This window comes from Gigantopelta aegis, chromosome 4, assembly GCF_016097555.1.
Source record: "Gigantopelta aegis isolate Gae_Host chromosome 4, Gae_host_genome, whole genome shotgun sequence".
Taxonomy (NCBI): domain Eukaryota; kingdom Metazoa; phylum Mollusca; class Gastropoda; order Neomphalida; family Peltospiridae; genus Gigantopelta; species Gigantopelta aegis.
The window spans coordinates 44,732,050-44,751,738 of record NC_054702.1 but is presented as its reverse complement, the minus strand read 5'-3'; the positions used below and the strand labels follow the sequence as shown (position 1 = coordinate 44,751,738).

Sequence of the window (19,689 nt, the reverse complement as noted above, 5' to 3'; positions counted from 1 at the left end):
CAGGGTGATCCAATACAGGTGGCTAAACCACCGGGGGCGGTTCATTCTGCACGCCGCCCCCACCTACTCGACCGAAGCACTCGCCAGGAGCGGCCCAGGGGGGACCAAAGCTGTCAGCTCCACTGACAGTGGCGGCCCCTCCTGAAGACGTACCAGCGCAGATGGAGACGGGACACGTCATCACTGACCCAACAGCCAGCCCATCAGCACCTCCGGCAGTTGTTGCTGTTCCTGCGGCGGTCCAGCAGTAGTCAAAGAGGAGGAAGGTGTCTGCGGCCACCATACCAAAGACATCCGACCAACCCGACTGGACTCTGTTTGTGACCAGCTACCATCAAGGTACTGAGGAGCGGTCATCGGCGACTTCACCGATTGCAAGCACTTTAAGGGACCTTGGTTAGACGAGCATTGGCGCCAACTTCCAACAGGACAAGGGAAGTACCAGCTACAGACAGCCCTCCACTTAAATCAACTCTACGTGACAGCACAGCAGGACGGACTGTACAGGCAGGGACTCCTGATGCCATCGATATCCAACGCGACCATTCATCGCATCCTGAAGATGGTACTGCGGGACATAGTCCCGCAGTACCATCGACAGAAACATCAAGCTGTTGACTGAAGGACTCCCCAACTTCAGGCCTGAACAGTCCATCACCTCGCCATGAGTCCTGCTTCGCCAACCTTAACTAGGACAGGTATCCTCCTTTTTGGGGGCTTAGTTGGACTTTAAAAAATTTCGGCCGTGGCTCAAAATTCTTATGTTTATTTTTTTTATAAATAGTCCAACGCACTTCATTTTGGCGCCCGTTCAATTGCTCAAATCACCTTAAAACCTTTTAGGCCGAGCAGTCAAACTTACTTTTGGATTTAATTTCTTAGTCCGGACATGATTGGGATGCAGGTTATTCTCCGTAGACTTAGGTTTTGACAGGTAGAACCAAGGAATCGAACTTCAGCCAATTACATCGTGGCTTTTACTTGGTGTCTACTAGTTGGTCCGCACACTCGCTGGACCTTTACAAAATGGCTTTATTCCAAATTCCGCCCACTTCAAACTTACTGCCCCCCCCCCCTCGTCCTGGACTTAGTCACTGGCAAAGTCAGAGATTAAGCCGATGATAGGCATGTGTGAAACCTTCGTGGTATATATGCACGTAAATCCTTTCACTCACTCACTCATGGGCATAATACAACTGGTGATAGCATGTGTATTAGTACACACAAGCAGATCAGTGATGCATATAAAGATAGAGCTGTGACTGTTCAATAACAGTCATAAGCTAGGTCAAAACTCACTTAAGGCATTAGTTAAACGATATACACATACTCAGGGACTGTCCGGTATTTCTTTTAGGTTTATGGTATCAATGGCATGCATGACCAGATAAAATTACACCACCTACCTTTCTAGACTTAATATATTCTGCACCACTTTAAAAGTCTATATTGTGAAGGAATCAATTCTCTCCCATATTTAAAAAGAAAAAAAAGAAATGTTTTATTTAACAACGCACTCAACACATTTTATTTATGGTTATATGGCATCAGACATATGGTTAAGGACCACACAGATACATAGAGAGGAAACCCGCTGTCACCACTTCATGGGCTACTCTTTTCGATTAGCAGCAGGGGATCTTTTATATGCACCATCCCACAGACAAGATAGTACATACCACAGCCTTTGTTACACCAGTTGTGGAGCACTGGCTGGAACAAGAAATAGCCCAATGGGGCCACCAACGGGGATCGATCCTAAACCGATGGTGCATCAAGCGAGCGCTTTACCGCTGGACTACGTCCCGCCTCTCACATATTTAAATGTAAAAGTTACCATTTAAATTAGTCACAGATGTAGATGTATATATAATTACATTTCTCATGTCTGAGCACTGGTAATCAAATCAACTAATTTACAATAATTAAAACCTGCATATACATATACATGTACATGTAGCCAGTTAAACTGAAGGTAAAACAGAAAACAAAACAAAAAAGGGAGAAAGCTGAAGTTTGTTTAGTTTAAAGACACCACTAGAGCACATTGATTTATTAATCATCAGCTATTGGATGTCAAACATTTGGTAATTCTAACATACAGTCTTAGAGAGGAAACCTGCTACATTTTTCCATTAATTAGTCTATCAATGGATCTTTTTATAGGCATCATCCCACAAGGGATATAAAACAAACCCCACCAAAACCCCCCAAAAACAAACAAACAAGGGATATACACAATCCCACAAACTGAATAGCACATACCACTGCCTTTGATATACCAGTCTTGGTGCATTGGCTGGAACAAGGAGAATGTTCAAATATACTTATTAAAGTATATTATAAACAGACAGTAAAATGAAGCATGGGAACCCAACAGATTAACTAATACTTTCAAACTGATGTCTGGGGTAAGCAAATAAAGCAATTTGAAATACTCAACAACTGTCCTATCCCAACCAGTGCCCTAAGACTGCTGTAACAAAGGCCATGGTATGTGCTGTCATGTATGTGGTGAAGTGCATATAAAACGTCCCTTGCCGCTAATGGACAAATGTAGTGGGTATCCTCTGAAAACCAAGTGTCAGAATTATCAAGTGTTTGACATACATGTACCAATAGCCAATGATCAATTATTAATGTACTTTAGTGGCGTCATTAAACAAAACAAACTTTACTCACTAATTTTCTGCAACGAAATGTTACAAAATTCAAATTAATTAATGCTTTTGTGCCACACCAACTGCTAACATAAAACTTAACAAATATATTAAGAGACTAAACATCTGACATTTTAATAGACATATCCATCCACAGGAAATCTCTTACTAAAATGATGTCTATCAATGGCATGGGTTTTTTCAAGACTCCTGCTTGCATATTTTCAATATGATGATCTCCAGTTCACACACAGCATGTATTCATGTTGTTATCATTATTTCCTAGCAAGCTTAACACAACAGATGTTACCTGATAATTGATTACAGTCAGAGTGCGGTCTTTGATGTTGACTCTTTTAATATCAGGAAGTCAGGCAATATATCTGCTACATGTTAAGGTAAAAATATAGGAAAGCAATGCTTTTAAACAGATACCCCAGTGGATGGTACTAGCCAGGTTGTCTAAAAGGGTAATTTCGACACAGTTTTGGCCATAGTAGCAAAGCCATCAACCTTTAGTCTGGTAGGTACTGTGTTCGCACCCTGGTATAGGCTCCCATGCAGAACAAGTTTTAATGACTCAATGGGTAGATGAAAATCAACTATGTGTACAGACTTCTTTCTAACTAAACATGAACCCACCATCCTGACACGGACAGCCCAGATAGCTGAGATATGTGTCCATGAAGGAGAGCATTTTTTGTTTTAACCTAACTGATTATAAGTACAAAAATAATTAAAGTTTTGCAAGAATAAGAAAAGAAAACTATTGTACCAGATACATCAGACTATTCTTATTATTGAAGAAGAACAGGTTTTATATGGGGGAAAAAACTCCAGCACATAGTGCAGCCCATGGCACGATCCAGCTGAGATGGTAGTGTTTGCATGCGGTGCTAACCCGGTAGGTCGTAGGATGGAAACACCTCAGTGGACCAATTCTTTCCAGCCAGTGCCCTATGACTGGTATATAAAGTTAAAATTTCCTTTGTTTAACAACACCACTAGAGCACACTAATCTGTTAATCATCAGCTATTGGATGTCAAACATTTGGTAATATTGGCACATAGTCTTAGAGAGGAAACCTGCTATATTTTTCCATTAGTAGCATGCACCATCCCAATGACAGGATAGTACATACCATGGCCTTTGATATACCACTTGCGGTGCACTGGCTGGAACCCAAATGGGCCCACTGACGAAGATTGATCCCAAACTGACAGCGCTTCAAGCTACGTCCTGCCCCTGGTATATCAAAGTCTGTCAGCAGGAAAATAAAGATCCTTCGATCTTGCTAATGTTAAAACAGCAGGTTTTGTCTCAAACTACTTCAGAATGATCCAGTGTTACACATCCAATAGCATGCTTAATACATCAATGTGCTCTAAAATAAACAAACCAAACTCAAACTTTATAAACCTTGATAAACCAGCTGAAGTACACTGGATAGATAACTCTGTGTAACAAAAGCTCAAATTAATATTTAAATAAACACAAAATAAAATGTATACTTATACAATATTTTAAAAGTTAGAGTCTCTGGTTACCACTTTATAGCATCATGTACAAATATGAAATACAAGCTCGAATGCACTTTTAAAAAACTTGTGTGTGTTTGCTATCAACGGAGATCGTTAAAAGTATATGCTCGATTTGTTGCCTGTGCCACCATTGCTCGGCAAAGCACAAATGACAGCCCGTTGTCAGTTTCAGTTAACATGTGCGTTTGCGGATTTGAAATTGTAGGGTTCGTCTCAAAAAATGAAATGTTCAGTATCGATACTAGTCTTTCTTTAAAACTGGTTTGATCTCGACAATGTATTATCGACAATCGTACCTTCCTATTTCAGAATTAGTATTTTATAAAGTGTTAGTAGAACTTTCAAAATTTAGTTTGTATAACACATTGAGCATGTATATATTTTTTTATAAAATATACTAAAGCAGACATTGGACGTTTTCACTTCTTATTTTACGAGTGTTATAATCAACAAATTCAAATAAATATTCTTTCGTGTGGAAAGGGTAAAGTTAGTTTGTTTTGTTTAAGGACATCAATGTTAGAGCATATTGATTTATTAATCATCGGCTACTGGATGTCAAACATTTGGTAATTTTGACAAAATCTTAGAGAGGAAACAGGTATATGTGAAGGGGGAGGGTATTGGGGGTCGAAACACTTACCTGCCCAAGCTAAACAAAATTGAAATATATTTTCTGGGGGAGCATAACACCATATAAACTTCGCTCAACAGTCTGTAACCCCCAACCCCACTAAAATCCACGCACACGCACCTTGGAAACCCACTACATTTTTTTTTTTAGCAAGGGATCGTTTTATATGTACCATCCCACAGACAGGATATCACATACCATGGCCTTTTATATACCAGTCATGGCACACTGGCTGGAACGAGCCCGCCGATGGAGATCGATCCTAGACCGACCGTGCAATTACACCCCCCCCCCACCTTTTTAGGTCTAAGTAATGAATAGAAACAACATATAGTCGTGATAAATGATATGTAAATTGAATACACACACGCCTTCATCTCCCCTTAAGAGTGTTACATAATTTTTGACACCCTCTTAAATGTAATGTGTATGCCAACCGATGGCCACTGTTAAAATTTCAAGGCAAATCCCCCACCGACCCCTGGAAAGATGTTGTACCATACCTCTGTGAATATAAATATGTTTTGGAGATATGAGACGACCCCTTATTCAAGACAGTTAAATTTGTTCAAAATCACATGAGAAGCTCAGGGCCTGCGCAAATCACATAAAATCCCAGTACTACCAGCGTCCCGCTAAATGAAAAAAAACAAAGCTGACCATTGCGTTTGTGGTTGACCTAGATAATGTAGATAAGCGAGCACTGCGAAACTATAGCGATGTGGTGGACCTTTCATGTACCAAACAGAACTGGATCATCCATTCTAAATGCTTAAATAATAAAACTATTCCAAGGACTGCAGCTTTAAGTAAGTAAATGTACACTATCTAGCTCCATGTATAAATGTCAAGGACAGTCATAATGAAGACATGCAGGAAAACAGATGAAGACAAAAGGTCTCCGGAATTCTATAAAAATAATAACATACAAACACCATTATTATCAATGTTTTTTACATTGCACTTTGAAAATAAAAACAACAGAACATAGAGGCTGTAAGAATCACTTGGGAAAGGTAGTACCGGTATTATTGCACAAGATTTCCTATCTACCTTTCAAATGTCAAGTCTGCATGCAGTTAGACTGGTAAGATAAATACTACATTCAGAAACCACTATGTAGCTAGCAGCTACCTGTTTAACAGATCCCAAATATAGGCTACATTAATTTTTAAGCTGCTAACCGTTTTACAAGGGGTTTTGTTTTTGTTTTGGTCTATATTGCATTACTGAGATTTGAAAGTACATGTACTTATAGCCTTAATTAACAGTGTGTGTGTGGGGGGGGGGGGGGGGGGGAGGAGGTAGAGGCAGTGGGGGGAAAACTCAGGGCATAGTAATAATGGCATAGGAAATGGATGGTGCAGAATGGGTGTCATAAATATATTTATTCCTTTCCCCTCCCATTTTTCAAACTATTTTTTAATATACTCTTGAATGATGTGTACATATTTAGAAAAACCCCCACCCCACATACATGCTATAATGTACGAGTCAAGGACTCCAGACTCAAAGCACTAACAAATCTCCTGAAGGATGTTTTAGGAGCATCAAATTTTCAATCTTTCCTGAGGGCATGTTCCCCATATACATCCACCTGGGATGACCCACCCCATGACATGGGCTTTGGACATACATTACTAATGTTGTTGGATTACCCAATCTTCTAGAAATATCAATAGCCCCACCCACTTTTTTTTTTTACACTACATAATAATATACATGTATATAGGAACCTTTTTCTTCTAGAAAAAGCAGCTTTACACTACAGGTAGATATACAATCCTGCCAGCAGACATTTTATCGGAAACTGGCAACAATTGCAGGTATACAAATTATATATACATACTGAGATTTTCAGTTAATATTTTTCATACATACAAGCAAGTCATATATGAGCAATATTTGGGTTACTCTGCAATGAATTGGGGCTTAAATTATTATTTTTTGTAACCACAGAAAAAAAAAAAAAAAAAATCCTGAACCTGCCTTTTAACAGTTTCTCATGAAATTCAAATTCCTCACAGTCTTCAACCAAAATTTCTCTTAATAGTGACATTTTCTCCATTTTCTGTGAAAATACGTAAATGTGTCCACCTCATAGTGCATAACAATACTTTACGAGACTGGCAGGCTGCGTCACAGTTGTGTACTGAAGACAACAGCTGTGGGCCTCCAGAAACCGACAATTATTGCCATAACTCTGCTATTGTATTTGAAAACAAATTATTGAATTTTCAATCATACAAACCTAAAATATCCATGCTGCCGGCTGATGGACGTGCGGCATGGGTCACAACGCCAGTCTCCTCTAGACCATTCTCATATAATGGAAGCATGTATACTGTATTCCGGTCGCACATATATTTCCCTTTTCTTTCTTTTTTTTTTTTACATCAGAATCAATAACCCAGATGTGTGGAGAGCAAGCTGAACGTAACTTCCATTCAATCAATAGAAGACCACACAGTCTAATTCAAACCATTGCATCAATGACAGGGGAGGCAACTCTTAAGAACATCGGCAGCACATCACAGATAAAGCTCTGATACACCACTGTATTACACATACAGAAATGTGTGTTTTTCAGGCAAAACTACCTGCTCAAGCATGGTATATTGCTTTTTAACTGTAAACAGGTTTCTGCAATATTGACTCAACCTTCCATCAGCTGTTACTGTAAAAGCATTGTGTACAGCCACAATGATTCTGGCCTAAACTCGGGTATAATGTACAATATATAATGACCTCCAGTTTTGTCAATTTATTGAAAGGCTTGCTTGCTTTTCACTGCGAAATGTGACTCAGGTGAATGGGTGTTGAGATAATTGGCTCCCAAATGCTCCATTAGAAAAGATCAGAGTGGCAAGTACCAGTTTACGGTTCTTTTTCTTTCAATGATGGCTTTTGTCACTTACTCCTCGATTGCTGGTTGAAGTTCAATAAGCATTTACATAGGAACTTGATGATCCTTATAAGCTACAAGCAATTAATACTGCAGTGCAAATAAATAACACATGAACAACATATCAGCAACTCTCAATGTTCCTTTCGCTGTATCGTATACCACTTACCTATTTGTTCAGTGTAACTGCACATTGTAATCATTGTTAAGTGAACCTTGAACTTTTACTGTTTTGAAAGCTGATTATACAACTGAGTGACAGGTACAAAAATAAGTTACATACCAAACACTTCATAGTTATATTCATTATTGATGAAATAGTAATGGACAAAATTAACCAAATTGATGAAAATAAAAGTTTGAAACCATACAACTAAACCATAATTTTACTATTAAATTGAATAATAAATTAATTTCTTGTTTGTTATTGACAAAGTTTACTGCACTGCATATATTTTCTAGCGGCCACTGAATTATTTAATAGAAACTTACTATTTTTTGGTAGTAATTAGTCATTAATATGATCTACCTATATATAGCTTTAATTCTTTTGGGGAAAAGAATGTTTGCTACATGAAACCTGAAGTGTAGCTTTTTTTACACTTTAGTTGTCACATAGTACAGGCATATGCCAATCACTTATCTCCTATCAATGTACAAAATGGGTAAAGCATGCTATATGTATGTAAATGCTATCTCAAATTGTAATCTCAGAAATTAGGTGTCAGCTACCAGTTTTTATCACACCCACCTATGATGTATCTTGCAGTTAAAACTGCAGCTGATAATAAGCCTCTGGTCTAACGCTGCCTGTACATGTATATCATTTCTTGACTACTGCAATGATGGAATATGCCACTTGCATGTAACACTATAGGATTAGCTAGGAATGTGCTATGGGTTGTATGGTATCAAAGAAGAGAGTTCCGTGTCAAAGTTCGAGGTGAACCATCGAATATTTATGGAATAAAAACAGCTACAGCTGATATGTGACATTGATTATTTGTGCAAATACTATTATCCATTGGCAATAAATAAATAAATATTTACTTTGTTATAGTTGCTATGCAGACAGTATACATCATAAGTTGAAACTAGTGCAGGGTACCCCCAAAAAATGGAACTGCGATTTTCAGCAAAAATTACAGTTTCTAATGAAAATATTAATTAAATCTCTTAAAGGGTATGTGACCCCCCCCCCCCCCCCCCACCCCATTTTCATGCAAGCAGATTAGATGTGAGGTGCCACACTTTTTATTGGTGTATTGATATATGCTGCTTATATCAGATGTATTAGTAAACATTAACATAGAAAAAGAAATTGATTGGGTCTGTTGGAAGCTATATACTGATAATTACAAATGTGACAGTGATACACATGCCAATTCAATCCAAAATGGCACCACTCTATTCATATTGAAGTTCATTTTAGAGTGAAAGGCTTTATAATTAAAGGGACAGACCCTAGTTTCAACTCGTAAAAATGAACACTAAGTTTAGTTAATCTACAAACCTGTAACACACTTGGATAAAGTTATAACAGAGTGAAACAAGAGAGTGTGACATTAAAACTGGAAAATATATATTAAAAAATAGACTAGAACTCGAATCAATAACTGCTACTTCTCAGACACATGTGCTTTTTTAAAAATATGAAAAATGCATTTTGTGGTATTAGAAACAATAGGATGACCAGAAACACTTCGGTTCTATGGAAATGGATAATCTAAACAATAAAATATAAGTAATGTTTGATTACAGTGATCATAAACAGCTCTAATGGTGAAAAACATGCTGTAGTATTTAAAAACTAGGGTCTGTCCCTTTAACACAATAGCATTCATTGTGGACATGTTTTATTTAACAATGCATTAAGGACCACACATATTGAGAGAAGAAAATCGCTGTTGCCACTTCATGGACTACTCTTTTCGATTAGCAGCAAGGGATCTTTTATATGCACCATCCCACAGACAGGATAGTACATACCACAACCTTTGTTACACCAGTTGTGGAGCACTGGCTGGAATGAGAAATAGCCCACTGGGCCCACCGACAGGAATCGATCCTAGATCGTTCGCGCATCAGGCGAGCTTTGTACCATTAAGCTACATCCCACTCCCGCATTTATAGTGGATGGAAACTTTGTGGATGTGTTAATTCACAGGCTATTTGTTTTCAGCTAAATAACTATTGGCAAATAAGTAATTTCTTCTTCTTCTTTAAAAAAATATATTAAAAAATCAAATTTAAATAAATTTAATTTTAGACCTACATGTAGTGGACACTACCAGTTTCCCTTGTATTTTATCTTTAAAAGGATTTTAGGTTTTTCCGTGTTTAATCTTTCAGATGATATGATAGAGCACTCGCCTGAGTACGAAGGATCAATCGCCATCAGGGTGTGTACTACCAAATCAAATCCCATAGACGACAATAGTAACATATGTGGCTAAAACTCCCACCTGCAGTGTATCAATCGACATAATTAAACGCCACGGATATAAATACTAACTTTGATTCAAACTCCATTCACAGCCATGTACAGAGATTATTGTCAAGGTCAAGGTCACTGTGAACTTGCATGGTCGAGTGATGGCTAATTAATCAACCAGTATAATTTAATTAAATAAAATGACAAAATCATATTTTTTATTATGCACTGAATATGTGCTATAGGGTGTATACCACCAAATCAAATCCTATAGACGACAATAGTAACATATGTGGCTAAAACTCCTACCTGCAGCGTATCAATCGACATAAACGCCATGGATATAAATACTACCACCCCTCACACTTAAAGTGAATCAGAAAAAAATGGGTGTCAAGCTGCTCGTTTCTGAGATAACGGGTAGCGTCTATGACTACTCTAGTTCCGCACAAGTACTTTTTTTTACAGGTACCCCATACATGTTTCAAGCACAAGGCCACTTGACACATTGGTACTAGATGAAATATAATTGCATCTTTTTTTTACCCAGATGAAACTATTATTTTTTACAACCAACACACTCACATTTATAACCAATCACAGGACTTGTGGTGTTCACTTCTCTATCAAAAGTTGGGTGCACCTCGAACTTTGACCCAGCCGGAAGTTATTTCGTCTAGTACTACCATCAATGAACTTTTTTCCCGTCCCACAACTAGTATGTCCTGTCCTTCCTTTGGAAAGGCTATATAAAACATATGTTTCTATAAGCTACAAATCGGCAAACTAAGTCAAAATTACTAAAATAGCTCCATTTCTTTATATTAATGAACCTTTCCAAATTATGCGTCAAATCACCTCATGAAAACCTGCACAGTATTTTATATTTTGGACATAATCCTATGGGACATTCAAAATTCAATAGCATCACAAATGCCCTGGCTGCTGGTGCTCTCTTGCACTCTACTCCCACCACAAACCCTTTCCTGTCCTGGATAGAGGAGACACCTTTGCCCATGACAGGCATGTGCTACAATAGCTTGCTCTCAATGTGCATGTTAAACTCTTAGACCAGATTCATTATTGCTTTGATTCCGACAGGAGTACACAAAGTCTCTCAGTCTATCAGTCTGTCTGTCTGTCTTTCTGTCTCTCTTTCTCTCTATCTGTTAAAATAACCAATATTTGAGGCACCAAATAGCCATAGTATAAAAATGTGCTGTCATTAAACAATATTTCAGTATGTGGTATATTGTACTGAAGGAAGGAAATGTTTTATTTAACGAGGCACTCAACACATTTTATTTATGGTTATATGGCGTCAGACATATGGTTAAGGACCACATAGGTATTGAGAGACGAAATCCGTTGCCGCCACTTCATGAGCTACTCTTTTCGATATATATTATACTATTACCTGGCCTTAATCATGTTCCTGGGTTTTATTTAAGTCGATGTCAGTTCCAACTCAGTCTCAGAGTTGTAAGGTCACTATACTGACTTGACTCCCAGTATTGAATAACATTTATCCATTGGTCCGTCCACCGGCCTTGGTGGCGTCGTGGTTAGGTCATAGGTCTACAGGCTGGTAGGTACTGGGTTCGGATCCCAGTCGAGGCATGGGATTTTTTAATCCAGATACCGACTCCAAACCCTGAGTGAGTGCTCTGCAAGACTCAATGGGTAGGTATACACCACTTGCACGGACCAGTGATCCATAACTGGTTCAACAAAGGCCATGGTTTGTGCTATCCTGCCTGTGGGAAGCGCAAATAAAAGATCCCTTGCTGCTAATCGGAAAGAGTAGCCCATGTAGTGGCGACAGCGGGTTTCCTCTCAAAATCTGTATGGTCCTTAACCATATGTCTGATGCCATATAACCGTAAATAAAATGTGTTGAGTGTGTCATTAAATAAAACATTTCTTTCTTTCTTTCCATTGGTCCGTCCTGACAGACTGCATAGCTAACTAAGGTATATGTGCCAGGACAGCTTATAATATACTTAAACTTTTAAGAGGATATAAGCAAAAAATAAAGGAATCGTAAAATGTGTGTAGAATGCCATTAAGATCTACGATAGACACTGATTGCACCATTATTTTGATATATATATACAGAAGTTCACATACATTGTTTTTGATTCCTATTTATTGCACTTGTTTATTTTGCGAAGGAGTGGAGGGGTATGCTCTTGCGCAAAATAAACAAGTGGCATAAATAGGAAGAAAAACAACGCATGTGAAGTTCTCTATTTGTTACATACCTTTTTTTTTTTTTTTTTTACAAAAACATTTTTTAATTAATGTAATAACTACACTTTCTTAAATCTGTTAATCAATCATCCTTTCATGGATTTACTTAACGTTAAGAATCATACTCTATGGCAGTCTTGCGTAATGTTTCAAATATGATGTGACGTAATTTGTAAATCAGACATGACGTCAGTAATAAAAAGGTGCTAACTCCAGTAAAAACAAGCATTTTGAAAGTACTGCTAAAGCAATACATGTCCCCTGCCTGACCCAACAATTTTTTGTATCGCCTAAATTCAAGGGCCAAACCTCTGTGAAAAGCAGGTAAATCACCATGAACTTGATTAATAACAGTACATGATAAAGTTATATACAATTGCAAAACAAAAGTCTGGAAAACTAATTTTCCTATCTACTAACTTCAAGGGTCATAACTCTGTCAAAAATAAGTAAATTGCCATAAAAGTCAGTACATGATAAACCTATATACAAAATATCAGCTCAATATCTCAAGACATTGTGAAAAACACATCCGGAAAACTGTATGTAGGACAGACAGACACAGACAGACAGGACGGAGATGAAACCTTGAAACCTATAGACCCCTCCGGTTGGACTGGTAGGGGACTAATAAAAAGGAAATTCCCTACTGACAAGTTCTGGTCCAGATCGCACATATGTGTAATACAAGATAAATTGAACACACAGTTTGAAAATGTCTTTATCACTATAGTAAGATTTAATAGGTATTTAATAAATATAACATATCCAACAGTAATTTTTTTTATACGACATATTTTATAAATGACATTTTTTACTTCTTTCATTTTTTAAAATTTAAATTTAATATTTTGTTTAAAATTATGAAAAATAACAACATACAGACATGTAAACGGTGATGCCTGCTCAATGTGAAATAACTATTTTGACAAGGGTACAGGTAAATAGATTTTTTTTTTTAACTGGAATACTGTTAGTATTTTAATGACATCACATTGCATTTCCCTGCAATAACAATTAATTAGGTGCATGATGTTTCCATTTTCAAAACACTAGAACATTTTCAATGCAAAAGTGCTATTGAATTTTATTTTATTTTTAAGAATACTGATGCATCTCCCAGTTTTTGAGGAAAATATTATAATATAAAAATTGTACCATTTATGAAATATGGATATGAAGTTAAATACTGTGTTGTGTATGAAGCCATAATTATGGTGCAGGCAATAACTTTAGGCATCCTCTACACATTTAGCATAAATACACCGACTTATTTTCAACATTTTTACTGGTCATTGACCGAGTGCTCTGAAGTACATATTATACATGTATGCAGTTTAACATTTAAGTTTGTGATTAGTCCTGGTCTTAGATTGTAAAGCGTTATCATCAACTGATCGGCACACTGTACACACCATGCAAATTAACACTACCAAAAATGTCTATACTCAAGTGTTGGCTGACTTGCATTTTGTGGAAATTGGTGTAAAGAAATGGAATGTGGTTTTATATACAATTTGTATATATACTACTCAAAAGAATTTAAGGGTCAAAAATTTATAACCAAATAAGTTTCAGAGTGTATTAGATTGATGATGTAAACTACACCAAAAATTTAATTTATTGTTCCATATTTACAAAAAAACACAAATAAACGTCACTGTATACAAGAAAGTCACATGACATGCTGTCAAAGTTGAAGGTTGTCAAACATGGATTTTACACATTAGAACATTCGTTTAATAGTGTGTGAATCCACCCCTGGCGCGAATACACTCGACACATCGTTGCCTCATGCTGTTGATCAGACGTCTGAAGAACTCTTGGGGAATGGCCTGCCACTCTGCCATAAGAAGTTGACCCAGATCATGAAGGTTGGCCGGAGGGGCATGGTTATCCCGAACTCTCCTGCCTAATTTGTCCCAGGCGTTCTCTATTGGGGCCAAGTCAGGCGAATATGCTGGCCAATCCATCCTGGCAATACGTTGTTGTCGGAGAAAGTCCATTACCACCCTGGCGCAGTGGGGTCTGGCATTGTCATCCGGCAGAACTGCCCCGCCGCCAATCTGCTGAAGGCCTGGGAGAACCAACGGCCGGATAATCTCATTCAGATAGCGGATTCCATTCAGATTGCCATCCACCACATAGAGGAGGGTTCTGTGGTGGATAGAGATGCCGCCCCACACCATGACGCTGCCACCACCGAACCGGTGACGTTGTCTAATGTTAACGTCAGCGAAGCACTCCCCAGGACGTCTGTAGACACGAACCCGACCGTCGGTGAACTGGAGACTAAACCTGGACTCATCAGTGAACATCACTCGACCCCACTGAACACGTTGCCACCACAGATGAAGCGTGCACCAGTGACGACTGGCCGTTCTGTGACGTGGTAGGAGTGGTGGTCGAACAGCCTGGCGATGGCAGCATAGATTATTGGCTCTCAGACGATTGCGTATGGTTTGATCAGACACTCGAGTTCCAGTCGCAGTCCGCAGATTGTCACGTAATCGGCGTGCAGTGGTTGTGCGTTGACATAGAGCCATATTTGTGATGTAGTGGTCCTCTCTATTTGTAGTGCTTCGGGGTCTTCCCGAACGTGGACGATTTCGAACAGAATTCGTTGCTTGGTACCGTTGCCACAGTCGGCCAACGACACTCTGACTGACACCAAGTCTCAGAGCAACATTTCTTTACGTATTGCCATCCTGAAGCCAAGCAATAGCCCTTCCTCGATCTTCGATAGTCAGTTGACGTCGTACCATTGTCGAATTTGGAGTGTGCACTGTACACGAACGCAAGCTCCAATTATATGGAAATTCAGCATTGGGAACATGGAATACACATGCAAAGCGTGCAAATGAAGCGCTTTGTGAAAAAGCAAGTTATGGGCACTTAGCAGACCTTTCGCTTTCGCCCTAATTTACGTGCAAATGTAAGCATGTTTTTGCCATTAGAACTAGTCGACAGTGTCAATGACAGTGGATTTTAATTCATTTATGGGTTGCTTAGACCCACTTTCGTCAAAATGGAACAATACCATGCGTGACATTATGGTCTAGCTAATATAACTGATATTCAGAAAATAATGTCGAAAATATCGTCTGACCCTTAAATTCTTTTGAGTGGTATATATTTTTTCATTAAATTGATTGATGTAAAGATAAACAATTATGGCACTGTGATGAGACCGATATGATATTTTTTTACAAAAAATATGTCCTCAGTCAATATTATTTTTTTATTGTTATTTATGTATTGTCATTTTATATAATATATCGAGTCATTAAAGTATTGTGAGTGGTCAACAGCAGCCAAGATTGTGTGTAGAAAGTATTGCAACCTCAACATGTAAGTTTCATTATAAAAAATGCAAGCATGTCATTTTATCCGCAAGAAAAGGTGAACGTTAATACCATGTGTTGTTTTAATTAATTGGGAAGCTGGTGTTAAGTGTTAAATGAGCACATATATATCACTGGTTTGCTCTGTGTGAATTTAGTATTGTAACTTGAGTCTTTGTCATGAGTAATGTTTTTAAAAGTTTAGTGTGGAAGGCAAATGTGCGTCTTGTATTGTCGTAGAACTATCGTATTGTTCATGCTGGAGTTTGTCACTGATATCTAAAGGCTCTATTTGATTTTACTTGTTATCAATATGCTTTAAAAAAACACCACATTGTATTTGGTCAGCTGTTTATTGTTAATGTATATATGTTTAAATAGCCCCAATCATTATATACATGTATGAAAGACAAAAACAATTATACAAGAACAAGAAGACACAAACAACAAAGACAAGTATAAGCTTCATGCAAACATAATTTTATTAAATTCTCATTGTTGTAAATGTATAACCAAATCCTCTTCTCAATCTCATGGGAAACCATTTTGATAAATATGTTAAGACCTGGCGCCTAATTCACAAAGGTCTGTTAGGCTCTGCTAGATAACAAAGCATCCTCTTTGTAAGTCTTTTAGCATTGCACTGCGAGATCGCAAAGTTGCCAGAGTTTAGTGAATTAGGCCCTTGGATTATAAGTCATATAATACACATTATAGCATTAGTATGTGATGTATACAAACGTGTGTACAATTAGCATATTGATAATATTTACATGCATGTATGCTGATACATGTATTATATAGTCATGCAGCATTACAAGGTCACTATTGAGCATTATATGTTTGTAATTCATAATATATTTCAGCACAATTTAAAATTATGGTTACTTAATAGCTAAGATACACGGTTATTTCAATACTTGGTCTAGATAATGAGAGGAAACCTGCTGTCACCAGAATTAAAGACTATTCGTACAGTTCAAACAAGAGGTTTATTTTGTAGGTTTTTTTTAAACAAGAGGTTTATTTTGTTGGGTTTTTTTTATATACATACATAAACCATGGCCTTTAATATGCCAGTCATGAAGCATTGACTGGAACAGGTAAAAATCCATTGATGTTAATCGATCATACAATCCATGGCAAGCATTCTACCATCTCCCCACCCAACAATGAATCATTTCCCCATCCAACAATGTACCATCTCCCCAACCAACAATGAACCATCGCCCCATTAAACAATGTACAATCTCCCCACCTAGCAATGAACCATCGCCCCATTAAACAATGTACCATCTCCCCACCCAACAATGAACCATCTAATATCATTAAATATGGCTATGCATGGATACCGCATGCACACATTACTAAACATATGATAATCCTACAAGTTTCAGAATAAATGTATGTAAATCAAATCAACACAGAAATTACCTATAACAAAAGGTTCAACATCAAACTACTAAAAAAGACCTTATAATGACAACCTATACACTATTACCATACAATGAAAGTACAAGTTATTTAGTAGATTATATAATATATTGATATATAATAATGTTAGTCATGGAGGTTGTAAGAGTTATCTTCTCATATTCAACATTTCCTACATTGTGTAAATATTTTTGTTTGTGATACATACAGTTAGAAGGAAACCTATCAAATCTTATAATATTGGAAAAACAAGCTGACACGCATTAACAATATGCTTCAAACAAGTTGATTATACAAACATAACAGAGTTAAAAAGCATAGCACAAGAAAGGTAGCAGCACACAGTTCGTCAAGACTCAAGTCATGTGACAGCAAGCCGATACATTTTTCAAAAGTGTTAGTAAACATCGGTGCATATATTAAAGAAAGCTATCGATGGTCATTACTAAATAGTGTTATATCATGATCATATGAGAGTTACATACCAACACCATTTAAACAAGAAGAATTTGAACATGATTCCCCATCCATCACGATTCATAAACAACTTCCAGAACTACCAATGTGTTAAACGTCATAGGTTTGGGGGCAAGTACCTTCGTCAAGTTTCGCTTTATTCCGTAAATACAGCCTTTCGAGGACGAGGTCGACAAGTCTTTCGGGGTACTCACGTGGAACCAGCGTATCTAGAAAGGGCTAGGAGCGGGAAACTTGAAGATATTTATTAGTTTAAAGTATGATATGTGACAAGTAAACACTTTTTGAATTTTAATATTGTATAAATACATCAATACTTCATCAATTTATGCGCATAAATCAATTCCTTTTTTGTTTAAAAAAAAAGGTGCCATTTCAGATTTTATTTTGCTTTGAAGTTCGTTGAACCCGAGACCGAAATAAATTATAATTTTAAATATGCTCGTCTAATGGAATTAGGTTGTTTCTTCTTAGTTGATTAATTTATATAATACTTTCTTTTTTATGGTTATTATTTTATTTATTTATTTTTGTTTTAGGTTAGAACACACAGAAAAGTTCCAAGTTTTACTCGGCAAGAGCCACAGCCACAGGGAGAGATAGACCTACCAACCAACGATTTTATTTTGCTTAAATCCACTAGGTTTTTTTTTTATACTGAACCAGGTTTAGGTATGTCCAAAAGTTTAGAATGACTAAGACCACATCCGTCTGTTGAGATCCCTGGTCACCGTAATACATTGTAAAAAGAAGCAATCTTAGTGCTATGTTATGGTAAAACTGTTGCAGATTATGGCATGTGTTGTTGTGATGTCATAGCTTACAACAGTTTTATGATATTGTAGCGCTAAGATAGCTTTTAAATCTGTAGCCTGGGCTTTAGATAGCACCAAAGCCAAGGCAATAAAGGGTGTCCTCAAAATAAGTACAAACATGCTAACCTCAAAACAGTTCACCTCAAAATCAATGTTAGGCTGTAATTAGTTTAAAGTAATTTAAATGCATTTCTGAATATGTACAACTCTACCACTAAGAATACCTTGGTATGCTCAGAGTAGACGAAAGGCCTCTGGTGCCCAAATTGGTGAAATCTAAAACTGCCAACACGTCACAAACTCGTCCTGAGAAGCATAACTTCAAAAATGCATTTGGGGTATTTCAAATCAATATGCAAAATAATAAATATATCTTAAATAAGGACAGTTATTTTTATGCTGCCACTAAAATATGCAAGATGTGTAAAATAGATAAATAGAGTTATCTTTCTTTCTTCAATGAACGGAGTCTGCATTTTTAATTGTATCAACCGGCCTCAGTGGTGTAGTGGTTAAGCCATCGGACAAAAGGCTGGTAGGTACAGGATTCGCAGCCCGGTACCAGCTCCCACCCAGAGCGAGTTTCAATGACTCAATGGGTAGGTGTAAGACCACTACACCCTCTTCTCTGTCACTATCCACTAACAAATGACCCAGTGTCCTGGACAGATAGCTGAGGTGTGTGTGTGTGTGTGTGTGTGTGCGTGCCCAGGACAGTGTGCTTGAACCTTAATTGGATATAAGCACGAAAATAAGTTTGAATGAAATGAAAATGATTGTATCAATTGTTTGTCTAAGTAAGAATTAATAAGTTTGTTCAACAAATAATAAATAAAAAACCCAATTGCAAAACAACTGATTATCATGCTTCACCCTGTCCCGGTGTGCAATAAATAAATTTGCATGCAGTCAACTTCAGTCTACCACTAAAAGTGGTTTTGTGTCATTAATTTTAATTTGACTTCACATAAAAAAAGATGTTTTTGAAATAACAAAAATGGTACATAAAGGTTCACTGATTTTATGGAAAGGTTCACTGGTGGTCTAATTTGATGGCTACCAAGGTAAGTGGTGTCATTCTAAACCCAGAGTGTTTATATCATAGTAGGCTACAGGCATTGATTTTATGGAAAGGTTCACTGGTGGTCTAATTAGATGGCTACCAAGGTAAGTGGTGTCATTCTAAACCCA

General features: G+C 37.4%; 1 protein-coding gene across 6 annotated transcripts in view; it reads right to left on the bottom strand.

The window, feature by feature from the left end:
• Nucleotides 1–17,773, bottom strand: part of LOC121370600 (echinoderm microtubule-associated protein-like 2) — a 98,917-nt gene extending 81,144 nt beyond the window's left edge. For 5 of the 6 annotated variants that reach the window (XM_041495930.1, XM_041495933.1, XM_041495931.1 and 2 more), the window contains exon 1: nucleotides 7,088–7,216. In XM_041495930.1, the coding sequence (XP_041351864.1) occupies nucleotides 7,088–7,199 (112 nt within the window). In that variant the 5' untranslated portion in view covers nucleotides 7,200–7,216. Of the gene's footprint in view, nucleotides 1–7,087; nucleotides 7,217–17,691 lie in introns of those variants that run through there. The other variant, XM_041495936.1, reaches the window with a different exon arrangement.
• Nucleotides 17,774–19,689: the final 1,916 nt, after the last annotated feature.